At 35.9% G+C, this 26,457-nt stretch overlaps 1 protein-coding gene across 5 annotated transcripts in view; it reads right to left on the reverse strand.

Annotated features, from left to right (window-relative positions):
* The window catches only part of Npc1a (Niemann-Pick type C-1a), a 51,416-nt gene that overhangs the window by 4,004 nt on the left and 20,955 nt on the right, over window positions 1-26,457 (reverse strand). For 2 of the 5 annotated variants that reach the window (XM_013324446.1, XM_013324445.1), the window contains exons 3-22: window positions 16,492-16,711; window positions 16,232-16,311; window positions 15,786-15,998; window positions 15,116-15,308; window positions 13,833-13,904; window positions 11,993-12,187; window positions 11,503-11,784; window positions 10,459-10,645; window positions 9,768-9,933; window positions 9,053-9,314; window positions 8,407-8,608; window positions 7,924-8,124; window positions 7,383-7,554; window positions 6,832-7,054; window positions 6,346-6,483; window positions 5,125-5,588; window positions 4,298-4,393; window positions 3,806-4,000; window positions 3,210-3,297; window positions 1,761-1,843 (exon numbers count right to left, since the gene is read on the reverse strand). In XM_013324446.1, the coding sequence (XP_013179900.1) occupies window positions 1,761-1,843; window positions 3,210-3,297; window positions 3,806-4,000; window positions 4,298-4,393; window positions 5,125-5,588; window positions 6,346-6,483; window positions 6,832-7,054; window positions 7,383-7,554; window positions 7,924-8,124; window positions 8,407-8,608; window positions 9,053-9,314; window positions 9,768-9,933; window positions 10,459-10,645; window positions 11,503-11,784; window positions 11,993-12,187; window positions 13,833-13,904; window positions 15,116-15,308; window positions 15,786-15,998; window positions 16,232-16,311; window positions 16,492-16,711 (3,732 nt within the window). Of the gene's footprint in view, window positions 1-858; window positions 1,844-3,209; window positions 3,298-3,805; window positions 4,001-4,297; window positions 4,394-5,124; window positions 5,589-6,345; window positions 6,484-6,831; window positions 7,055-7,382; window positions 7,555-7,923; window positions 8,125-8,406; window positions 8,609-9,052; window positions 9,315-9,767; window positions 9,934-10,458; window positions 10,646-11,502; window positions 11,785-11,992; window positions 12,188-13,832; window positions 13,905-15,115; window positions 15,309-15,785; window positions 15,999-16,231; window positions 16,312-16,491; window positions 16,712-26,457 lie in introns of those variants that run through there. The other 3 variants (XM_013324443.1, XM_013324444.1, XM_013324447.1) reach the window with 3 other exon arrangements.

Here is a 26,457-nt window from a genome sequence, read left to right on the forward strand (position 1 = left end):
CTAAGCGCGACATAATACCAGTACCACTCATCCTGATGAAAGGCCCCCGATGTGCTCGAAACTAGTCGGTGCCGCCACCGGACCTATATACGTGAGTGTTTAGCCGGGTTTATATATCAGTTTAGTATAATGTCTCACGAAAGTTTGAATAATTTGATGGAAAAACTTTCTTTGATATTCATAGGCTTGATTATAATCAAAATAATAAAAGTACTACCAACATAAATAATCTTTGAAATCTATTTAAGAAAAAATTTAAAGCAGTCTTAGTTTCGAGGCGTCTTTTTTTAATTGACACAAAAACTAAACAAGAAATTATTTCTTTGATATATATTTTTTTGAACATACGATTGCTACAAAATCATAAAAAAAATATTTTATAACTAAATTCGAAAATTATTCTTGTCTTATTGTTTCGTGTCAATAAGTGTAAAAACAAAAAGAAAGCTGTTTATAGCAAATAAATATTAAGGCTGTGAATATTTTATTATTAAAAACATTTAAAAAAAATATATTTTATATTATTGGTAATTAAAAAGGTAATTTCATAAATAATTTCGTCACAACAATTACATTTAAAAGGAAGGGAAATATTCAATATATAAATACAACATTCATTCCAAACATTCAATCAAAATGTATTCGAAACTAATTTGCACGCATTTTCCTAAAAAAAAAATAGTTATTCGAAAATATATTATACTAACATTTAAACATAATATTCAAAATTTAATGACAAAAATTATTGACATTAATTTAATAAATACTCACAAAAAACACGTTTTTTTCGTATTTTGCGCGCTCACTTCAAAAATCAACAGCAAGAGGAAAAAATTATGAAAAAAAAATTAAAAAAAATTTTTTTTTTGGTGTTGCCATATACAATGATTTAAGTGCTAAAAATTAAGTAATCTGTGTTATTGTGAAATAAATGTGCAATAAAAAGGCGGTTGCGCCCAAAGCCGACAGCAAAAATAAAATTCCATTAAAAAAAAAAGGAATGGCTACTGTAAATACATCTAACATACATGCAAATGAAATATTAAAAGGAAATAATCATATTCCTTACACCATTCAATGGTCAACCAGACCCTTGGATAAGAAATTTGTAACATTTTTTTTTTTGCCACACAAAATGACAAATTTCTAAACCCATTAACAATAAATAAATGCATTTCACCATATCAATTGAGATGGAAACTTTTAAAGTTTCGAACAATTAAGGCAGTGTACATAGAACAAAAAATATTTTTTTTGTTTAATAGCAAACCACCTTATAACTTTACAAATAGCCCGAAACCGTTAGTAAGCGATACGAGAGTAGACAATGTTCAAAAAAATGTGTGCAACCATCCAAAGTCAAAAAAAAATTAAAAAATCTACCAAAACTACATACAAAATGTATTAACACGCAACATTATATTGACCAAAAATTTTTTACTACGTAGATATGTTTAAAAATAATCAATGTAACCCAAACACGTTCACTGCCGACTCGCATTGGAAGTTTTCATTTGAAAAAATGTAGCATGGAACGTGTTAAATATCAAAATATAAAATTACAAAACACTGCCGCACTCAGATTAAGTCCCCTTAGTGTAGATTATAAAAAATCTACTCGCCCTCACTTAGAAAGAGGCGTGTGTTACTTCGGATGGTGGTACACAATAATGAATCCTATATGTATAGTAACAAAGACGATTCTCGTCCGCTGTAAGCTAGCAGTCAAAGTGATACTGCGTGTATGTCTCGCCGCTTACTCGCGTGAGGGATGTCTCCGCGACGCCCAGCTCCTTGCCGCGCAGCAGCTGCTTCGCCAGCTTCTGTTTGTTGATCGGAGACCCTGGAAAAGGCATTACGTTACCTGCCTGCCGTACACGTACAATGTTAATCACGTGCAAAGCAAACAGCGGTTGCCAAACTACTATGAATATAAAAAAAAAAAATGCCAATTTTTTTTACTTTTTTGTCTTATTTTGCAATAATTCATTTAAGACTATTAAATTTATAAGGTTGCTATAGTTTATTTCAGCACAAGACTGTAATTTTGTTAAAAAATGTTAAATTTTGATATGAACTTCGTAAATTTCAAATCGTATCATACAATTTCAAATTACTTTATTTATCAATTTCCATAATACAATTAAAAAACGTAGATTTAAGAGTTCATTAAAGGTTATTTAAAAAAATCGGTAACCACTATTTCAAAGCATCTCTTACGTTGTAAGCAGTACATTAAATTTTGAACTTTTGTTAATATACATCAGGTTAGATCTAAGACATATAAAAAGCAAATATAAAGTTAATTTAGCTAAAAACATTGCCAAAAATTAAAAGACTTACCACAACCACAATTTGTTAGTAAATTTAGACTATAAGTTGTTATTTCACCGCAAAAAATAACAAAAAAAGAACTGTTTCTAATACGCCAATTTAAAAAAAAAGTTTATTTTTCTCGCAACATTAAAAACAGTTGTAGAATTATACAAAATAAATATAATTTATAATACTAATTCTGCTTCAAAGGTCCAACATACAAGCGAAAAAAAAACAAAAAAAAGGCAACAAAATAAAAAAAAGTCAAAACAATATAAGAAATAAAAATCATGCATATAATATTTAACAAAATAAGTGTAGTTTAAAAATTACGATAAAATTATATATCTGAAGAAAGCGTTCCTATATTTAAAAAAAAAAGATAGTTCTATTGTTTTTTTTTAAGTAGAAGAAAAAGAAAAAATTCAAGACAACTATTCACTTAACGTGTTTTACATTAATTTTTATTATCATGGGTTACATCTGGTCAAAACACTGCAAAACACATATGTTCTAGTGTAAAATTGCAGTGCACTCGAAATGTACCCCAAGCTATAAATAAATAGCTCTGTACGTCTAGCATGTGAGGTGTGTGAGGTCTGTGAGGTGCGTGAGGTGTGCGATAGATAGCACTTTTAGTTACATTTCATTTATATAATAGCACGTTGCGCTTTTACTTTGTACTTATACTACAGTTTATCGATTGTCGATGTGAGGTGTGTGAGGTCTGTGAGGTCTTGAGGTGTGGGATAGATAGCTCATATAGACATTACATTTCACTTAGATATGGGTACATTTCGCTTCTACCTTGTACTTATACATTCTATGGATTGTCGACGTGAGATGTGTGAGGTTCGTGAGGTGCATGAGGTGTGAGGTGTGAGGCAACTCACCGATATAGCTGAGCATGACGGGCAGGAAGATGAGGCCGTGCGCGGCGCCGAACAGCACAATGCCGAGGTACATTCGGAAGTAGAACACCTACACAATAATAAATACAATTACATTTATAGTACAACTAGCGGTCGCCCGTCACTTCGTCTGCGCAGAAATCGAAAATGCCTATTACTCCTGCAGACACTTTTAATAAAAGTCCCGTCAAAATTGGTCTAACCGTTTCAAATATAAAGATAAAAAATTAAAAAAAAAAATGCCTTTACATTACATACAGACATTCCAATTAAATTAATTTTATGGATATATATAGACATAGAAGATGGTCATTCCATGAATTTCTAACAACTACCCATTAAGATTAGAAACTACAACAAGGTCATTGCAAACTACGATGGGGTTGTTATGAAATCGATGTATTTTTAATAAAAATTTTAAAAACATTAAAATTGGTCCTTCGAGTCGAACAAAGAGCAATACTTGTAGTGTGTCGATTACTTATCTTCCTAATCTCCCTCTCCCAAGGAGAATAAGGAATTGTTAAACAATGATCCTTCGAGTCGGATACGAGATGCAGTGCAACGTGTGAATGTACCTGGAAGATCTGACTCTTGGCGGTGGCGAGGACGATGATGCCGCCGAACTTGGTGAGCGTGATGCCGGAGAGGACGGAGGAGCCCATGCGTGTGAGGGCGGCGGCGGCTCGCTCCTCGCGCGACGCGCCGGCTGACACGCTGAAGCTGTGCACCAGATGCGAGCAGAACTCCACCGCTATGCCCACCGCCATCACCTGACACACAACTACATGTACAACCCCACTCTGATTACTGCACGTGCCGGACTCCACGCTTCAGTCTCCTTTCCCTTCCCACTCTTTTCTTATAAAGAATGAGATGAGGAATGTGAATTAAACAGAGGAAAGTATGTTTAGGAAGGGGACATTTCATTCTATGCTTTCCCTTCTCTGGCTATAGACAGTATCCGCTCGCTTGTTTAGTCATTCTGGTTTTTTGTTGTTTCTTTGTTTGTTTTTTTATATGAAGGTTAGGTTAGATGTGTATATTTCTAGTAATGTTATATGACTCACCAAGTTGACAAGTGAGACAGCATTGAGGCTGATGCCCCACCAGTACATCAGACCGCCGATGTTCACCACTATCATTGTGATTGTTATCACCACAACCTGGACAATAAATATTTCATCATAATACTGAAAATTAAGAATTTTACTAACAAAATAACATTGCTCAGTTGTGACTTTACTAAAGAAGCAAGAAAATATATTTTAACTATTAATAATATCAGAGTAATGTTATCGATGTCTCCTACGTAAACTATCATATGTATAAAACGAACATTCAACACGACGTACTAAATATGAATTTTACTAATATAATAGCGAAACTTTGGTTATATAGATTTATTTTTGTTAGAAGGTATCTCCAGAACGATTCAATGGATCTTTCCGAAATTTGACACAGATGTAGAACATAGTCTGGAAGAACACATAAGCTACTTACTAAGATTTTTTTTAAACCGCGCAGACTATGTCAGTCTGACAGAGTCAGTTAAATCGCAAAATTGTGACTTACAACAGTCTACATAGGAATCATATATATATATACTAGCGGACCCGACAGACGTTGTCTGACAATTTGACACTGCGATGGTAGCGCCGTCTGTCGGATCCAATGTAAAACATTCCAAAATCAACAACTACTAATAAATTAAAAATTAATTAAAAACATTGTCCAGCGGACAAAATTGTGAGTCTAAACCATTCCCAGATCCCCTTGAACACACACAAAAAATTTCATCAAAATCGGTCCAGTCGTTTGAGAGAAGTTCAGTGACATACACACTCACAGAAGAATTATATATATATATAAAGATATAAATATAGTAATAACTCACCAGTGCCGAGAACAAATCGAAGCCCATCAATATGAAGGTAACAATGAATATGGAAAGTACAGAAATGCCCATACTCTTCAATGTATCGGGCCACATGGTCAGATACTGTTCATAGAACACATAGAACACCGAGTACGGGAACACATTCACAGTTTTAGTTTCATTCATAGACTTCAAATGTCTGTTCATGGTCTCTGTTAAATTAGCAGCCACAGTTCTAGCGGCACGTAACGCCGAGTAATAATCATAACTTGTTTTCAATACTGTATGATATCCTTGATAGAATGTTGCTCCGATTGTAGTTTTATTCTTGAAATTGACTGCTTGTGAATAAGCCGCATGTCCTGCTTTAGGACATGAAGATGTCGGGTTGTCTTGTAAGAAGAATGACACGTAATGTTCAAAGTCTGTCGGGTTTGGTCGCTTTTCGGGATCTTCAAGTGGTATGTTGCATCTTTTACATTCTGCAAAATGAGACATTAAGAAACATTAATTATTAAGATATAAATAAGATCGAACGTCGGTAGCTCAGTGGTCAAGCATTTGAATTGCAATCTACAGATCCTGCGTTCGAATCCCGCCATGTAACAATGTGTTTTTCGGTTTCCGATTTACATATGTACATTTATCCGACGTTCTTACGATGAAGGAAAACATCGTGATGCTGCACATATCTGAGAAAAAATTCAATGATATATGTAAAGTCAACCAACCAGCACTTGGCCAGCGTGGTTGACTATAGCCTAATCACCCTCAACTTAGGATAGGCTCCGAACCCCTCGGTGGGGACGTATAACGAGCTGATGATGATGAAATAAGAATCATAATCAAATTTAGCCAGTATATTATTTCCATTTTAGCTTAAATATGATATCCTTTTTATCGCAAGCTGATTTATTACTAGAAATTATGATTGATTTTATTTCTGTGCATCCTCTCCTCCGTGGATTAAAGGTAGGCAACGCATATGTAATTGCGTATGTCTATGGGCACCACGACCAGTCTGACAAGACTGCAACGACAAAGAAGAAGAAGAATGGGCAACGGTCGCTTCGCTATTTCAGCGATTTCTGGTGGCCGCTCGCTTGTTTTCTTCTTATAATATATAAAAAAAATACAATGAAACTTAAAACGCCATTTAGCGACTGTATAAATTTTAAAGAAAATGTCAAGTCATAATAGTATCCCGGAGTAAAGGTATGATGAGAAATGTACACGTACTGGGATTAGTATTGGGACAGAAGCTGGAGTTGCCGGGGAAGTAGCGGCAGCATTCGGGCGAGGCGGACCAGTCGAAGAAGTCGTCCAGCCAGGAGTTGGGCGCCTGCGCCAGGTATGTCTCATTCGACGACAGGTATGCTGGAAATACACAACAGTGCATAAATAACGTAATATTGTCAATTTAATCAACATATACTCTTAACAAGTTAAACGCCATTCAGGTGACCGGTGAACGGACCCCAGTCTGCATTTAAGCGCCGCGTAGGACACCTGTGACCTCAAGGTTTTTTTTATATCTGCAGAACCTAACTTCCGATTGAACCCTAAACCAGATATTTTGAAGATTCGACATTACGCATCTATTTCCAGCAAATAGATTTTTAGTTATTTTTTCTATTTCTACTATGGCGTTTAACGTGTTTATATATCATTTTATTCAATTTTAAACTTTAACAGTATTAAGTTAAGCATGAAAATGTAACTCACCGCTATACAATTGCATAGAAAGACTATCGGAGTTACAGAAGCGTGTGCCGCAGACCATGTTCTGAGCGTCTTTGCGCGAGAAGTCAAGGCCGTCCATCAGCACGAAGTACACTGGAGGGCCGATGTTCAGATATTTGTTGAGATGCTGGAAGTACTTCAGCTGGAAGCTGTCCTGCGGCATCGACAGCTCCTGGTCCAGACCTATCTCTATGTGTGGCGCCACCTGCAAATTACATAAATCAATAAAAGCATATTTTATGGAAGACTCTGTTTTGTCCAAGACTTCGTATGCGCAATATTAAAAAAAATTTGAAAAGCATCTTAAGTGGTACAAGATCTTTTGAATATTTGCTCAGTTATCGACTTAATATTTAAATCAAACATATCGCACGGGAACCGTACACAATTCCTAGTTCTTCCATGTTCTATACCAAATTTCATCAAGATGTAACCGTTCTGGAGGTACCTTCTAACAAGCATCTATCCGTACATCCATACATGGAAATATTAAGATTTAATATTTAGAGGGATATCGGTAGTGTGTTACTGACCGCGACAGAGGAGCAGAGCCAGGCGAAGAAGAGGATCATGACGGTGGCGCGCACCTCGCGGCGCATGAGGAAGGGCACGTAGGCGTGCTGGAACAGCTTGTAGAGCGCGCCCTCGCCCGCCGCACCCGCACCCTCCACCTTGCTGCCGCTCACACAGCACAGCACGTCGAATCTACCATAAACAAGCATCTATATCTACTAAACTATTCTAATCTTATTTAAATCTTCATTATTTCGAAGGTATTGTCTTTAATTCATAAAATTCATAGTAATGTAGTATTGATGAATGAGATTCTTCTTGTAGAATAGCGTTCGCTAGCGACTTTGTTAGCAGAAAATTAAAAAAAAAGTAGCAAATTTTTTTTAATTGTGTTTTTGTTATAGTACATACATACACTCGAACTTTATTGATTTATGTAAACGTAAAGACATCGGTCACTTCTTATTTTTTGCGGAAATAGCAAAAAAATTACATTTTCCCCGGTCGTGAATACCCCAATGCGGTGATTTAGTTGTATTCAATTTATGCATAGCTGTGTACCTGTTAGCATTCTGTCGATGCGTGTCGATGGCGAGGAGTGCGACGAAGCAGGTGACCTGCAGCAGGAAGTCGACGAGGAGCGCGGCGCCGGCGTACAGCGCGAACGCGCGCACCGCCGGCATGTCGCTCAGCGCGCCCAGGAAGAAGCACACAGACTCCGACACGGACGTCAGGAACATCGACGGCCCCACCTGACCCAGACTGGACACAAATCTTCTATTATTTATATATATAGGCTCACCCGGTGCAATACGACCACACAGAAGACACGGACACAGAAATCTCGGAAATCTAATTTTATTCTTCCTTCCAACCCTTTACTTTTAAAGAAAGGAGGAGAAGGAGAAGTGGGTTTGATAGAAAGTGAAATTAACTCTTTCTGTGTGTTCCATTTTCAGCTGAATACAATTCGCCATTTCGGCGAATACATATGGCCGCTTGTTTGTTACCTTATAACATCCAAAAAAATCAGATAGTACGTACGTCCTGCCGATGTGTTCGGCAACTGACTCATTAGGTCTACGCGGCTCTCGCTGGCTGGTCTGCACCAGGATGAAGATGTTGTCGACACCCACAGCCAGCACGAGGAAGGGGATAACTTCTACAATGATGAGTGTGGCAGCCACACCCGCGTACCCGAACATACCCACGGAGCACACCACAGACGCCAGCACGATTAACACTCCTGAAAATATTATTTACATTGATTGATGGATGTTTGTTTGAAGGTATCACCAGAACGGCTGAATGAATCTGAATTACATTTGGTATAGATGTAGGACATAGTCAGGAAGAACATATAGGCTATTAATTAAGTTTTTTTCCACTCTGCACGAACGGAATCGCGGGCGACAGCTAGTACCTATATAACTTTATATCACAAAACACTAGCTCGTACGTTTTCTACTTTCATAAATTGTTGTTTAAAATTCAATAGAAATGAGAAATATTCACACTTTATGATTAAATTATAGTTTTTAAATTGATAATACAAAAAAGAAATCTGTTTACAGATTTGTAAAGGTAAAATTCTTCGGATTGGTTGTTAGAGTACGTACGAGTACGCACGGGTATCACGGGTACGCACGATCCAACGCCATTTATAAGCACAATAGTAACTGTCACGTACCTCCCAATCCCAAGGTGACCTTGCTGTCAATAAGCAGCCTGGAGCAGGTGGTGAAGCGTCCGAGCGAGATAGCGATATATGCGAACATGATGAAGTAAGAGACGAGTATAGTGGAGATGTCGGACTGCGACTCGCGGTCGAGCTCGTCCTCTATGGAGCGCTCAGACGTGTACGCGATGTCCATGTACTCCGGCATCTCATTCTCTGTGTAATTCTTCATCAATTCTATGAACTTCTTCTCCCATTCCAACGCAGGTTTTAGCTAGGGAATAAAAACTTACTAGTATATAAAGAGAAATGAGTTATTTTTAACAGATTTAATAAAGAATCAGTGGGTAAGGTATAAGAGAGAGGCCTATGTCTAGCAGTGGCCTCCATATATCTAAACAAGAAAAAGGAGATATGTGTGTACACACATTTTTTTACAAAGTTAAATGAAAATAATTGCCAGCGCTTTTTATTCAGCTGCAATAAAGTGAGTAAACAGTACATTAGGACCTGGTCTCTACAAATGGATAGGCAATCGCTTGAAAGTGACAGCTTTTATTTTGTTCCCACTTGATCGCGCCTGTTGATGTTACGAGATAGTTAATTCTATCTATATTAATTCCTATTAACATCCAACGCTATAAACAGCTACTATCAGCGCCAAAATGGCGAAAATATAATAGGTACAAAATATAAGGTTTATTTATAAAGATCGAAGATTAGGTACCTGGCTGGGATCATGTTTGTTGTTGACAAGTATGGTGATGATGAGGGCGTCGGCCTGGTAGAAGCGCGAGGTGGTGGTGAGGGGCTCTCCTGGTGTCAGGAAGCCGCCCAGCGCGACGCCGGGCAGCACGGGTCCGCCGTACGGCGCCAGGCACTGGTACGGGTTGCTGCACAACATAACACAACACATTCTTAATTAACTTTAAACATGTTGCCATCTCTGTTTTCTCAAACATAACGACAGGGATAACGATATGTTTTATATATAAGTTTTGCTCTTACAAACATACACTAAATATGATTACATAAAATCCATTAATATCACAAACAAGTAATTTCCTTCCAGTTTAATTTAGACTTTAAAATAAGTTTTATTAAAAAAAAAACAAAACAATTTAGCATTACGATGAAGAAATTTGTAACATAAAAAATAAATTATATATATAAATCAATTGCTGTTCGTTAGTCTCGCTAAAACAGATTTATTTCATCTTTGTCTTGAAATGTATGTGAAGGTGTAGGGAAGGTTTAAAAGGTAAGAAAAATTCGAATAAATGCCGGGAACTAATTAAGTTGTTTTACATTCCACGCGGACGGTGTCGCGGGCGACAACTAGTCAATGATAATGAAAGAAGTGAATACACGAGCACAGTTTGACAGGTTTGTAAGTCGACACTTAGATAAATATTGACCTGGCACAACTTAACACCTTCTCGAGGTACAGATCATCCTCCAGATCGTCGAGAAGGTTGCGGCGGTCGTTCCCCCACCAGCCCCAGATGGACTGCACCGCGCACATGGAGGAGGTGGTGGCTGCAGAGAACTGAGACTGCAGCGGACTGAAGCAGATGTCCTCCAGCTTTGTCTCGTTGCCCAAACCTGAAACATATACATTTTTACTAATATTATAAATGCAAAAGTAACTCTGTCTGTTTGTCCTTTTATCACGCAAAAACTACTGAACCTATTTAAATGACATTTGGTACTTAGTCTAGACCCTGGGAAAGGACGTAGGCTACTTTTTAACGAAAAAGGGGATGTAAGTGGGTTGAAAAGGGTATTGGAAATTACAGATAAAAGCTTGAAATGTATTTTTTAGTCTGTTTGTTTCTGTCTGTCTGTTTACAGACTAAAAAATAAATTTCTTCAGACTGTAGCATTCAATGTTAGTAAAAATTTTACCGTCAAGGGTGCAAAATAACAGAAGGGAATAAGGGATGAAAGTTTGAGAAAGTATTAAAGTATGTGAGATTGGTAAGAATATTTTGTTGTTGGGGACAGAGTCGCGGGCATACCTAGTATAAATCACTCCCTTTCTACTTGACATGCAATCCAAGTCCAGTTTCAGTTTGCTACAATATTCAATCTACTTTATAAAGTTCTCGAATGAACCAAATTAGTGTTTCTTTCTCTTTCACTCTCACACATTTCCACACATTTATTTCTGAATTATCCTTTTTTTAAATATGTACACGTGACTTATCAACGATTGTTCTAGATTCAGGTGTATTTTATGCTACCTTTTGAATAATAGTATATATATAAGAAATATGTACGAATTTATCGAACAATCTAATTACATTATATACATTTATTTGGATGTATAGATGGATGGATGTTTATTAAAAAGTATCTCCAGAACTCAGCTGGAACTCACTAAAATTTGTCATAGATATAGAACATAGTCTAGAACAGAGTGTCGCGCGGAGCAGCGGGCTACACCTAGTCTCACTCACCCATGATCCTCTCTTGCAGATCCAACACCTTCAGTAAGAAAGTAGAGTTGAAGACCGGCCCGAAGTCGAGCACTGTGCCCGATTCAGTGGTGTACTCGATCTTCGGCAGACCCTTGGAGCTGATGATAATCATCTCGGTGCGATAGAATGGCTCGAAGTGAGTATCGAAGTAGTCTCTCTCCATACGCGATCTGGATTTCGGCGACGCCCACAGCTCCACGGGATTGGTCGTCACCTGCATATACTGTATGCCGATGCCGAGGGAAACCACAAAACATAGACCTGTAACACAAATAACACATCTCTTAAATTAATAATTACATAACCAACAGGTAAAAATAAACTAAATTAGACAAAAATTCGTGGTTAACCAAATTTGCCACAAATCTTATATCTTTAAATGAGCAATTCTTGTATATATATATATATAGAACGAAGTTGCGGGCAACAGTTAAAGTTCTACATAAGATGTTTTCAGTAGGTACCATACCTAGAGACAAGATAATCCAAGGTCGCGAGGCCATGATGCACCCCCACCACTGGAAGAAGTCCTCCAGCCTGGTCTCAGTCTCAGCGCCGAGACGCTCGAAGAATGTCGCGTCAGTAGCACCATCAGCCTGGTCTGCTGTCCAACCCACACTCGTCGGGTTTGTTGACATCTCTTGATTCGTGTCTGAACCTACACCTGAATTAAATACATTCATTTATAATCTAAGATACCGTTAAACATTTACAATATCTAAATAATACTGAAATTAGCTAAAACTTTATAATAAAGTTTTTTTGAGAAAGACCGAAAGAATAAACTAATATGAGGCAATATTTGCTAAGGTTTTAGGATGTTAAAACGTCGAAACATTACTTATTAGGTAACTACGAGAAAAAATTACGTACTCTAATAACATTTTCTATCAATCCAAAAACCATAGAAAAACCCTAAAATAACTATATTTTAGTTTCAGTGCAATTAAAAAGTTCTTGCTTGTATAAAGTTCAACAATAAAATCCTATAAAATAATTTAAAAAAAAAATTCAGAAAAAAAAATTATTTCTCTAAACAGCCTACTGTATTTCTTTGAACAAGAACAATTACAGCACATAGACACGATAAAAAACAAAACATTGGAAACGCCATACAAAACACTCAATGAATACATAATATACAAATATAACACATTTATGTAATAGTAAAAGATATATCCTCTTTACCAGAGAGTCGGTGGCTTTGGGGTAAGCACTTGACTTACAATCTGCAGGTCCTGGGTTCGAATCCCGCCATGTACCAATGTATTTTTCTATTTTCGATTTACATATGTACATTTATCCTATGTTCTTACGGTGAAGGAAAACATTGTGTTGCAACCTGCACATATCTGAGAAGAAATTCAATGATATGTGTGAAGTCAACCCGCACTTGGCCAACAGTTGACTATAGCCTAGCCACCCGTGACTTAGGGTAGGGTCCGAGCCCCTCGGTGTAGTGAGCTGATGATGATATCCTCTTTTACTTATACCATAACATATACCATGCAAAATGTACTTATAATACATAAAACCATAATTAAGTTAGAAACACAACATGCAAATAAAGTATTAAACGACAAATATCTTGCATACAAAGACAACCGATCAACAACAAATAAAAAAAATTATACACAGATAAAAAAATGTGCCATAGACAATTTAGTAGAGTACAGAAAAACCATAGAATTTTTTGTCTATGACTTTTGACATGTGTCAGTGTCAGCAAATGAAATTAAGATTATTTTAATGTCAGAGTGATGAAATGTAAAGAATAAACACATTCAATGCCAACGTCTTCATTTTGCGGATTTATTATGGCATGAAAAGTGTTAAGGAACCAATTAGCTTGAATTATTGTTGATCAGTCATCATAATAAATATTATAATATCTATATTACATTATACCACTATGTAAAACCTATATATAAATACCTGGAGCAAAACTAACGATTGCTAATATAAAATTAGATAATTTAGTTGTATATAAATGGAATCCATTTTAGTTTATTCAATGGGCTATAACTAAAACTTAAGTATATAAGTATAATTAATTTTGTTTTCACATAAATTAAAGCAATTTTAACATTTTACTCGAAAATACTAAGGTATCCTAATTTTAATTGTGTTTTAACACTAAAGTCTACCATAGTGAACTGAATTTGATTTGGCACATCGGAAATAAGCGTTCTTTTACATCGGACGTGCCATTTCAAGCAAAAGGTAAAATTTGTCGTTGGGGTATTTGTATCACATTGGTGGTGATTTTGTGGTGTTGTGGTGGTACTGTGGTGGCATGTGATACATACTAGATCTGTGGCTGTGCAGCGGACTGGTCTCCGAGCCGCCGCGGACGTCCTCCCCGCCTCGCGCCCAATCGTCTGTCCCCAAGCACCGCGTTAGCACCGTTGAATATCATACCGTACAGAAATACACCTTATAATCACGTCTTTAAGGTTTAAAGTTGTTTAGCTAAATTTTTTTTTTAAATATAAATATTTTTTTTATTGCCGGCTAACTTATTGGCTTTTTTTCATTTTTAAGGTGGATTTCTGTTGATATTTTATATCATATTAATAAATCAATTAAAAATACAAGTGTCCATGCAATACAGATTGTGAAGTAGATAACTTTAATAAGACGTTTCGTAATAAATGAAATCAACTAAGTAACGTAGTGCATGGTAACTCATATCCAACACCTTATTGGTAATAACCACCACGCACAAGTCTAACGCGTATTTTTAAAAAAAATCATATTAATATTTAATTAAAAGCTAACACCTTGTGCGTAATTACAATGGAACAATACTACACAGTTAATTGAAGTGGCTCCTATGTAAACAATCGTAACCCACAATTTTACATTTTACAAACATATTGTACCCTGGGTTAAAACATACGATTCTTTACATCGGAACCATAGATTTCTATTCCTTACAATTTTAAATACAGACCCAATAATTTCATTTATAAAAAATTACTAATAATTATATATTTTTTTCTAACATATAGTATCTGTAATATTATTCCATCTTATATTTTCTACGTGTTTAGTTTTAAATAAAATAAAAAAATCCATCACCAAATAACTAAATTTAAATAAAGCAGAATCACCATTGCCATATTAAATGTATCTGCAAAAAGATTACGCATTCAATAATATATAAATACATAAATATAGTGTTGTACACCAAGGTGTTATATATGAATGATTTGTTCTGTAAATTAAAAAAACAAAGTATATAAATGTTTTGGTAGACTTGAGCGAGATGGCGTTACCGATAAAATTTTGAATTCAAAACATAATAAAAACAATCATTGCGAGATATAAACAAAATAACCTCAAATCATCAAAACTCACTGTTGTATCGAAAAGAAGATAATAAAATGATAATAATGAATATCAAAAGTAAAAATAGTAGATTGCTAATCTTCGTTAACTTATAGTTAAAATAAAATACTATTAAAATTATAATAAAAAGTAGGTTATTCACTGTCCATATAACCTCATTTCACTTACAATTTCGATCAATCAAGAAATCTTCATTTCGAGATATAGTAAACTAACAACTGTAGGTTATGCAACTCACCGACTTGGTTCTCGTTGGGATTGCAGCAGTAGACGCCGCTGAGGAAGAGCGTGGAGAAGATGAGGAAGATGATGGCCATGACGAAAGCGTAGCCGTCAGTGCCCATGATGGTGAAGGGTCGGTGCGGAGGTGGAGGTGGCGGCGGCACCGGGCACGACGCCGCGCAGTCCATGCATGAACAGCCCGGCTGGTCCTGCGCAATACCACAACCACACCAAGTTCGTACTAGGATAACTCTTTATTGTTTTTAGGGCCTATTTACGTACTTATGTACCATTTTCACTAGTATTTAGTGGAAAAATTTCACATTGTGTTATAATTCTACTTTAATACTATTTTTTATGTGTTTTTTACAAATACGAAAATTTTAATAAAGTGGAACGATTCTTCAAAATGATCTCGATCGACATTAACTTTGCAATTTCACTTCTATTAGTTTTGCAGGAGTCTTTCAAATTGGATGGATTTGATTTGGATGGATGGATGGATCGATGGGTGTTTGTTTGAAGGTATCTCGACAATAGCTGTATGGATCACGCTGAAATTTGGCATAGATGTAGAACATAGTCTGAAAGAACACATAGGCTACTTATTAAGTTTTATTTAAATTCCGCGTTGCCGGAGTCGGGGGCGATTGCTAGTCCATTTATATAAGGGATGATAATCTTACGTTGATACTGGCACTGCAGGATCTGGTAGGGGGCTGATAGGGAACAAACTGGTCAACGGGCTCGTCACCCGAAATGTAGTTAATCTGGAAAGGCACGAGCAGGGTGGACGCGTCACCCATGAAGTCGAACCACCGCTGCGGCGTGCAATCCACCGCGCCCCACCGCCCGCACATCAGATCCAATGCGCGCTGGTTGCTTGACGGCATTTGTACCTGGATTTATCAAGAATACATCTAACTGCCAACCTCAAAGCTCTTAATAATGCTTAATGAACACTTTATTACTCTTCGTGTGGCAATAAATGTGTCAACAGTTTAAATCTTGACTAAATGATTGGATAAGCGTGTATAATAACATAGCAGTGATACTCTCACATGTGGTTGCTACAAGTTTTCAGATTTTAATAGCATTATATATGTACAAAAGTAAGAATCTATTCTATTACCTGAATACATGAATCAAATGTAGAGTTCATATAAGTAGCGCCAAGATGATAGTCAATCTCTTCGATCTGTTCCTTCTTATCTGAAAATAATGAACAGTTTATATTAATTAAAAAAAAAACACTTTACTTAACTCTGGGTCTTTGTAATGACAGTATCATAGACGAGTTCAACTTTTTTTATGGCATGAGTACTCAACAATGGTAAGTCACGAGGATATAACTGAGACTTCTCGGGAACTACTACACCAGCACCAGGTTACCTTTGTTAAGTGACCTCTTGACGGGTTTGATGAACTTGCTCTGGTCGGGAGCGCAGGTCATGCCACAGATGTGTTGCAGGAAGTTCTCGTAGCAGGCAGGACAACGCACCAGCAGATTCTCTGCCTGTATAATCTTGCTCTCGAAATTCTTCAGTTGCTGAATGTTGCAACACGATACGCCACCAGCTGCGATCGATGGACAATACTTCTGAATGATTGGCTGCAACAAACATAACACTTACAATCCAGATTTAACACGTTAAAGCCGCGGACAAGTAAATATTTGAGTGGCATTGAACGTGTTAAATATCTACGTAGATTAAGTACTGTATGTTTCGTTCCATTTGATTTAAAAAGGATCTTATACGATCAACAATTTTGAAGACTACCTATCGTTTTCTAATATTAAATGTCAACCTGTCATTATGTTTGACAACACAGAGATAACAGTATATTTTAAAGGGAGATTTTGGACTAAGAAACCCACGGTGAGTGTTATTACATGTGTCTTAAGTAACAGAGTGAGGCACTGCAGGATCGCGTATCCGTCTCCTGTTACCGTAAATGGGTAATTTAAAAAAAGTATCCTATTTGTTGGACTTTTTGCAAGCTAAAACTTTATATATGCTGAAATTTGATCACCGTTGTTTTAATTCTCAAGCTAAAACTTTTTCATTATGAAATAAGAGTTATCTTTTTTATCATATCTATTACACAAATAGTTTATTTTTCATTCGGTATAAGATTAAATTGCTCAACATATTAAATAGGGTAGAGATAACAATATGACCGCACTTCAAGAAGTACACCGACCTCTTCCCTTTAATAATACATGCTTTATATTAGGAGTAAGGGGTTGACATTGATATCTTTGGGATGTGAAAAAGCCATCTTTATTTTAGGTAAAGATCAAGATTCGACGAGCACCGGGAACACCGAGGTGTTCATATTCGCCCATGGACACCAGCAATACCAGATAAACCGCAGATGCTTTGCCGGCCTTTGAGATGGTGATACGCTCGCTACTTGAAGGACCCTTGTCATAGGTCGCCTTTTAACTAATCGTTTGTTGTCGTTGGTATTAGGATTATCTGCTATATTTATTAAATGTCGCAGCTCTGCGCACAGCTCGCCTGAGATTCGAGCCGCATAACAAGGCACCGTCTGTCATCTCTTATTCACTATGATAAGAGACGAGGATGACACACTCATGGTTCATCTTTATATCTACTTTAAGACATTGAACACCAATATAATAAGTGAACAAATTGTATCTATCTATACGATATGTAAAAATGGAGTATTTGTAAATAGAGAAATCAAACATTGATATTTGGTGCACGTAATGTATTTGTGTTAGTTATAAAAAAATATATTTTCAAACTTTGTTCGATAGACCATGTTTGTTTCAGGTATTCGAAACTGATGGACCAATGTTTCGGGACCCTTACTGTAAGGTAGCTTATGTGTGCGAAAGTTAGACTATGTTTTATAATGGTGTGCTGGCGAAGTTGTGGACGACCGCCGATTTAAAAAAACATTACAATGGATTATGGAGTATCCATCGTCATCAGCTCAGTATACGTCCCCATTGAGGGGCTCGGAGCCTACCCTAAGTTAGGGGTGACTAGGCCATAGTCAACCACGCTGGCTAGTGCGGGTTGGTTGACTTTACACACATCTGTGAATTTCTTATGAGCAGGTTGTATCACGATGTTTTCCTTCACGGTAAGAACGTCGGACAAATGTACATATGTAAATCAAAAATCGCATGACATTGGTATATGGCAAGATTCGAATCCAAGATTGCAAGCAAGTGCTTAACCCCTGAGCCACCGACGACTTGGATTATTACTACTTAATATTACAGACCCCTATGATATCGACGTATTTATATATATTTTTTTTGTATTCATCTTAAAGGATCAACTGATACCGCCAAGGTTATTTGATTATGTGCAAAGTCTTTTAACTTTTCACAGTATAATTCCATCGAGATTTCCGTATCTTAAACATGAAAACGTGCACTTGTCTGTACATTTTTACAAAGATTTAAAATAAAAAAAAAAAACTGAACACCTACAAATAAATATAAATGCGGAATAATTTAAGAATGCGATATTTTCGTTGTAAAATAAAAAAAAAACTCTTCATCACACGCAATAAAAGATAATCATTTCTCATTTACTCCTTTAAAAAAATGAGAGAAAAACTTGCTTTGCAGTGAAAACAAAAATAAAACCAAACAAAAACCTTAATCATTCAATATTTTTAGGTATTCCTTATCAAATTGTTTTCATTCGTAGTATGGTTGAGTCATCGGCTAATGGCTAAATCTACCAAATACTCGGGCTTATCAGCCAGCTGTACGTCCCGGTCGATTGATAACACACTGCAGGTTAACAAAACCTTATCATAAATCCTACTTCTCTGTAATTACTAATCACAATTTAGTAAAATAAAAGAACTTTTTTTTATAACAGACGGGGGGCAAACGAGCAGCGGAAACACCGAGGAGTTCTACGACTCCCATGGACATCAGCAATACCAGAGGATGCGTTGCGTTGCTGTGTTAAATATGCGGCCATATGTTTAAATCAAAATAATACACGAATAAAAGTTTCATTGTATGACATATTTTATTAGACATGGATTTGATTTAATGTATTGGTCAAGGTAATCTTTGAATTACTGTCAGCCACCTCGCCGTGGCATTCGCGTAACATCCACGCGTTGATGATGAGTGAAGAACACGTGTTTTGAACACGGCGTTCGGTTGGATTTACATACGAATCAAGATAAACTTACAGAAGTTTTCTAACAATCTCGCTTATGAAGGTCGAAGGTTGAGACCGGAAATTGACTTTCGTTTATAAAGGTTTCTCACTTATCTAGGTTTACTAAACCCATTGCTATTTTTTCACTATTAATTTAATTGAATTTAATGTCAAATGTTTGAAATCAACCAATGATTAGTCCAGCAATTATCATGTTTATCACGTTCAACTTTATTAAGACTATAAAATGTTATTACGTGCGTTATGTAAATGCTATCCTTGAAAGTTTACGACAATTGCAAGATATAATGCAAATAATTTATCAACTTGCTATATCAAATGTTTTTTTTTTAATTTTTTAATCATCTATTTTTCCAGCTATTCTTTTAACATTCATGACATCAAATAACAAATGTCATAAATCGAAAGAATTCCTTCAAGCTAAAACAAAAAAGTTGACCTTATCCTTAAGCAATAAACTTCCGTAACTCAGACCATACATTTTAACTACTTATAATATATGAATAGAATAAACAATAGACAATTTTTCTATTTTTCCTGGGGACATCAACGCACCAACAGCCATAGACTTACATTTTTTTTAAATTAAAAAATCTGAGTACATTAATACAACTGAGCAGTTACAGTCAGGTTTTATCAGTATTTACTGTATAACTGAGTCACGCTCGTGCCATATTGACACAATACTGGACTTAAAGCGAACAAATAAATGACGTGACGTCTGACACTGTGGTCATACCGACGTTAGAGATAGTAATTATTCAAAGGAATACACGTCAAATAGACCAATCAACTTCGGACAAAACGGAAAAGTCAAAAACATTGAATTGGCAATCATTCTCTCACGTGTTTCTCTCGTATTTAAACCCATACATTTTTCATTTCTAATATTGTTATCGCTAATCAATTGCTAGTTTGAATGACTGTGAAAGAGGATGCGTAGGAAGGCGGTAGACTCGGATATGACGGCTGATAGAGATGTATGGAGGAGTACATACTGTGCCGACCCTCGATAGGGATAAGGGCAGGTTGATGATGAATCAATTACTACTTTCTTCAAGACTTTAGTACCTAAGGCTTACGATTTGATCTTTCAACGTTCCTGTCTTCATCTTTCTATATGTGATAAAAAAAACGTATATATTCATACTTTTGTTATGACAGCCCGACCGACTTCAACACATATACAATCTCATTAATTACATCATAGCATTTCTATAATCCATATAAACAAGCGATGCATCCACAATGGCCACGATTACGTAACAGCTGACACCAAATGCTATGACACTAATCGTATTGCATAAATGAGTTATGTAATTAATGATTCCACAGGGATCTTCACACACGCAAGCTCATGCAAATTACCACTGTCGAAAAACAAAACCTAGTGTCAACCAACCAGCACTGGGCCAGCGTGGTTGACTATGGCTCAATAACCCTTAACTTAGGGTAGGGTATGCCCCGACCCCCACGGTGGGGACGTATAGTGAGCTGATGATGATCACGATGACAACGCTATCTATAAGTAACCAACTGCAATAAGCGTTCAATAATCTAGAATTTTTTTCAATATCTATTATTATAAAATTAAAGCTTTAAGATCAATATCAGTAAAAACAAACAATGCTTTGTTTTTTTATAACAATAAAGTGACTCCCTTATAACTGCTTATTATAAGCGAATGGTATGACCGTTTGGTTAATGACGTCACTGCTTTAGAAGACAGTGGTAGAGCCCGCTTTAACATCTTCGCACGAATTGACCCGGCGCGCTCGGTGAAATACCACGACCACACAGAAGACAGGTTTGAGTGTGCGTCCCGGAGGCCTAATTTAGTCCTCTTTCCCTTCCAGTCACTTCGTTATTTCAGCGATTTTAGGTGGCCGCTCGCTCGTTTGCCACCTTATGATATAAAAAAACTGCTTTAGAAATTACAAAGGACGTATATAAAGGTGAGTGTAGACTCGAGCATTCACTTGCAATAGAACGAGACGCTCTATGACTTGTTTTAATCTTTTCCGAACCACATGTGCTCTGGAAACTGTGCTATTACCATTCGTAAGAACGTTACATTATATAGAAATTCTCGAGAAAATGCTCCAGTGTATATTCACCTTTAGATATCAGTAAGATATTGCCATCTCAAGCGATATAGATCAAAGCTACGTGATAATAATCTACCATATCAAAGGAATAAGTGGCGTATTACTGCGTGACAAAACAATATGAGCCAAACTTGGACATTTTAAGCAATCTAAGGGTTTCTAACTTCGTGAGGATCGCAGGAAGTCATTACAACTAATCCGTTAATTTAATAATTAATAAAAAAAAACGGTTAAATCAAATAAAATTGCTTTTTATTATAAAAATGTTCTCTTGAGTATTTTCTTTTAGCCTCCAATTAAATAGTAAATCTAATAATATGCAATAAAAGTTCTCGTCAGGAAATCAATACAGTGAGATGATAAGCAAAAGGTCGTCATTTAACTACGATGTTATATCTACTAAGAAAATAAATGTCTAACAAGTTGATTTAAGGTGCGTTTCTACTGCATAAACATATGTTTAAAAACATACTGTCAAGAGAAAAAGGAAACTGATTAATATAATTTTTAACTAGCTGTCGCCCGCGACTCCGTCCGGGCGGAATTAAAAAACACACACAGCGTAATGTTATATAGTCCAACAAAAAAGAATTTTTCAAATCGGATTAGTAGTTCCTGAGATTAGCGCGTTTAAACAAACAAACTCTTCCGCTTTATAATTTTAGTATAGATAAACTTCATACTAAACGACAGTTGATTTTATATTTACCAAAACAATCAAAACAAAATTTACCATAACCGCATACCGGTTATCATTCATCAAATATTTATGTAGATTATGCAACGCCATAGACCATACAAAACTTCCTTTATATATTTGCTTTGATTTCCGCAACTTAAGCTTAATTGGATTCTAAATTACTAGGAAATAAACATAACAAAAAATCTATAAATATTTTACAAAACACCGGATATATTATAAAATATTTAGTGACAATCATTGTTATATAAAATACCCAAAATACTCAATTGAATAAATTACTATCATTAAAGTATCATTATAAAATCTTATTAATATTACAAATGCGAATGTTTAGATGGATGGATGTTTGTCATTATTCTAAAACAACGTAATGGATCTCTCTGAAGGATAGTCTAAACATTATTTTATATTAAAATATTTTCCCTTTCCATGCATCGTCTCATCCGGAAAGTCCACTTCCACTTCCCATCCTTTCCTTATAAGAAAAGGGTGGGAAGGGAAAGAGAACTAAATTAGGCCTCCGAGACGCACACTCATCAGCCGAAACGCGGAATTCCACTTCACGCCTGTTTTCTGTGTGGTGGTGGTATTTCACCGGACGAACCTGGCCAATTCGTGCGAAGATGTTAAAGCGGGTTCTACCACTCTTAAGCTTAATTGGTAGGACAAGGTTTGAAGTTGTTTTAAAGTGGACAGAGTCTTGGGCAAAATGTAATACCGTTCATGTTTGAAATTTAAAATATCATGATACTAACAATAATTTGAATCTGGTTGAAAAAGACTAAGTGAATGAGTAAATTTTTTAAAGCTCAAAGAAAAATATTTTTTTAAAGAGTAAAAAACTTTGTGGTTTCAACAATCATCATCATCAACTTACTATACGTCCCCACCGAGGGGCTCGGAGCCTACCCTAAGTAGAGGGTGATTAGGCTATAGTCAACCACGCTGGCCAAGTGCGGTTGGTTGGTTTCAACAATAGGTGCCTTAAATTATTACTTATACATAAAACAAAATTATTTTGAGGAGACTGTAACCTCAACGCAATTTGAAGGCAATTCGCAAAAAAAAAGACGAATCTTGCCGGCGGTTAAACTTGTTCGGACAACGTCGTTTTTTGATCTTTTTTTGCTTCTAAATTTTAGTATCCAAATAAAAAGAATGCAACTGGAAGCATTGTATATATAATTTACATAGATTATTACTAAGGAATAAACTGAATTAAGTGATAAATCTTACTAATATTATAGATGCAAATGTTTGGGTGTATGGATGGATGGATGTGAGAAAGTATCTCCATAACGGCTGCATGGATATAGTTGAACTAACATGTACGTACATCATCTGGAAGTACACACAGGCTACTAATTAAGTTGTCTTTATTTCACGCAGACGGAGTCGCAGGATACAGCTAGTTTTAAATAATAATCTTAGTCGAGAAAATATCTACAACATAGTATCTGGTGTTAGGTAGAAAATCCGACACTGTGCCGGTGTACTGGCGCAACGCTGGACTTTCTAAAATGACGTTTATGTCCCCTCACTAATCATTCTGACACTTGACTTGGTAACGAAAGCACGCCATTCGCGAAAATAGATTCTAACTAATATTGTCTAAAACAAGTATGATAGGTAAAACAGTAACATCAAAGTCTAGACTTTTAAACAATTCTATAACGTATCCGAATTTATCAAATTCATGTATTAAAATCTTACATAATCGCATAAAAAGGCGAGATATACGCAACTGCGAGACGTGTCTAAAATCGAACGTCTACCGACATAACATACGACTCATCGAACCCGTTTTAACGAGTTCCCAAAGTCTGGAGCAGACAGCCGCGATCCGTCTGCATACCAAAGTTAATATTCCCAAGTTACCGCAGACGAGATAATAATATACATTAACTCTTTATTAACCAAAGTAACCACAAAGCAGGTCCATTTTAGGGATCGTACCAGTCAGTTTGTCAGTCACAGCAGGGGGTGGTGACTCAGGATTTTGTCACGTAGTCGTTGGTTGTTATTTTTCATAATACATAATTCACTAGTAATTTAGCAGTCTTATGCTATAATAAACAAGAGTATGAGCCAAATTATTATTTTTTCAATTTTTGCCTGTGAATTGATTAAAAATCATAATTATGAATTGCTACGTAAAAACTAAAGGGGGATCTTGGCATGTACTACGAGTGGTCACCGAGGGGAGAGAGGGGTCGAAAAAACTAAAAAATAGATCACGTAGTATGGGTATGTTCCCTTATCACAATCAGGACTAGTACTCGTAATACACATTTGGTTAACCTATGTTATAAATCAAGCCGTTTATGCTCTGCTATCTGTCGTCCTCAGCTCCGTATTCGCAAAATTAAACAAAAATCCCCATTAGTAGCCTATATGTTCTTTCAGACTATGCTTTACATTTATGCCAAATTTCATCGAAATCCGTTGAGTCGTTTTGGAGATACCTTCTAAAAAAACAAACATCCATCCATCTAAACATTCGCATTTATAATATTAGTAAGAAGTAAGATGTCTCTTTGAAACGGACATACTAATCCTAGACTAGCAGTTTCCTATTCAATGCAAACAATCAAATCTTTCCTCTTTATAATATTAATACAATCCCTATCAGGTGACTTTAGGTACAAAGCAGTTATTTACCCAAAAAAAAATCTCAACAAAGAAGTAAAATTACCTCTCGTGTGCAGACGGAATGAAACTCTTCAAAGAAACAAAGGCATTATCAAGTAAGCAGAGTAAAACAAAAGAGAGGAAAATGGACAAAATAAAGCTTAGCAAAGGTCTCCGGAAAATCCCAGACAAATAAAATGAATAGACAAACGTTGTTGTTTATTTAGTATAAAATACTATTATATTTCGGCTAAACTATCAACAACTTTAAATTTAAGAGACAACAGTAATACGGCAGTGTGTTTTTGTGTGATTATATTAATTTATTTTACTATTATAGTACATCTTTACATTAGATAAAAAGTTTAATAATTGTTCTACTATGCCAAATTTCAGCAAGATCCATGCAGTCGTTCTTGAGATAACTTCGAACAAACAACCATCCATCCATCCATATAAACTTACGCATTTATAATACTATCTGTCGCCCGCGACTCCGTCCGCGCGGAATTAAAAATAGATGTTGGCCGATTCTCAGACCTACTCAATATGCTCACAAAATTTCATGAGAATCGGTTAAGCCGTTTTGGAGGAGTATGGGAACGAGAATTGTGACTCGAGAATTTTATATATAAGATTAGTAAGAAGTAAGGTTTATACATTGTATTTCTCATTAACAAAAACATTTGTACTTTGTAAATAGAACCACGATATTTGTAGATGTAAAATTGCGAAATTCAAGATCAAAACAGCAATCAAACTAAATGCAGATCGTATTAAAGTTTCGCAAGCGTGCGTTTGTTTGGCAACGAGCTGACTATCGTAACCATACGCCATTTTGTATTCTGCTACCAACAGCATACCGGTTATAATGGCGGATATTATGTAATTGCGACAGAACACAACAAAATACCTGAATTAAAATGTAAATAAAAATATATTCCTTTAAAGTGGGGAAGTATGTAAGGTCAAATATCATAACTATTAAAATTATCAATTCTAAAAAAAAACAAAATAAGAACAAATTGATAAAACTCGTTATTCTTCCTCGCAAACTGGTTTAATATATTTACAAGATTACGACGTTCTAGTCCTACTTATGTTACTTCGTAATAGTTTATTTCATCCGTGAATTTCCACAGACGAAAAACTTGCACAAAAACACATCCCTGGTAAATCTTACTAATATTATATATGCGAATGTTTAGGTAGATATTTGTTATAAGGTATCTCCAGAATGACTGAACGGATCTTGCTTAAATTTGGCATAGATGTAGAACATGGTCTGGAAGAGGACATAGGCTTCTAATTGTTTTTGTTTATTCCGCGCGGGCGACCGCTTATCATTATAATACAAACAAAAGAAGCTTGCGTATTTTTATATCAATTTTAGAACTATTATTAAAATTATATTCCTTTACCCTTGCCAAACCGATTTTAAGGCTGTACGGAATACTTTCTAGGAATCCATGCCTTATAAATGCACAATAGGATTGTTTCTACGAAATCTGTCTCGCCATTTGGACGTATCGTAAATAATAAACACAAACAGCACCCCGAGCCAAGAATATAAAGTTATGCTAAAATGTAACGTAAATAGGAACGAAATACAATATACGGACAGTCGTACTTAAAAAATATAGCAATAATTCATTATTTAATATATATAATCTTACTCTCACTAATATATAAATGCTTATGTTTAGATGGATTGATTTTTGTTTGA

This window comes from Papilio xuthus, unplaced genomic scaffold (assembly GCF_000836235.2).
Source record: "Papilio xuthus unplaced genomic scaffold, Pxut_1.1 DF824992.1, whole genome shotgun sequence".
Lineage (NCBI taxonomy): Eukaryota > Metazoa > Arthropoda > Insecta > Lepidoptera > Papilionidae > Papilio > Papilio xuthus.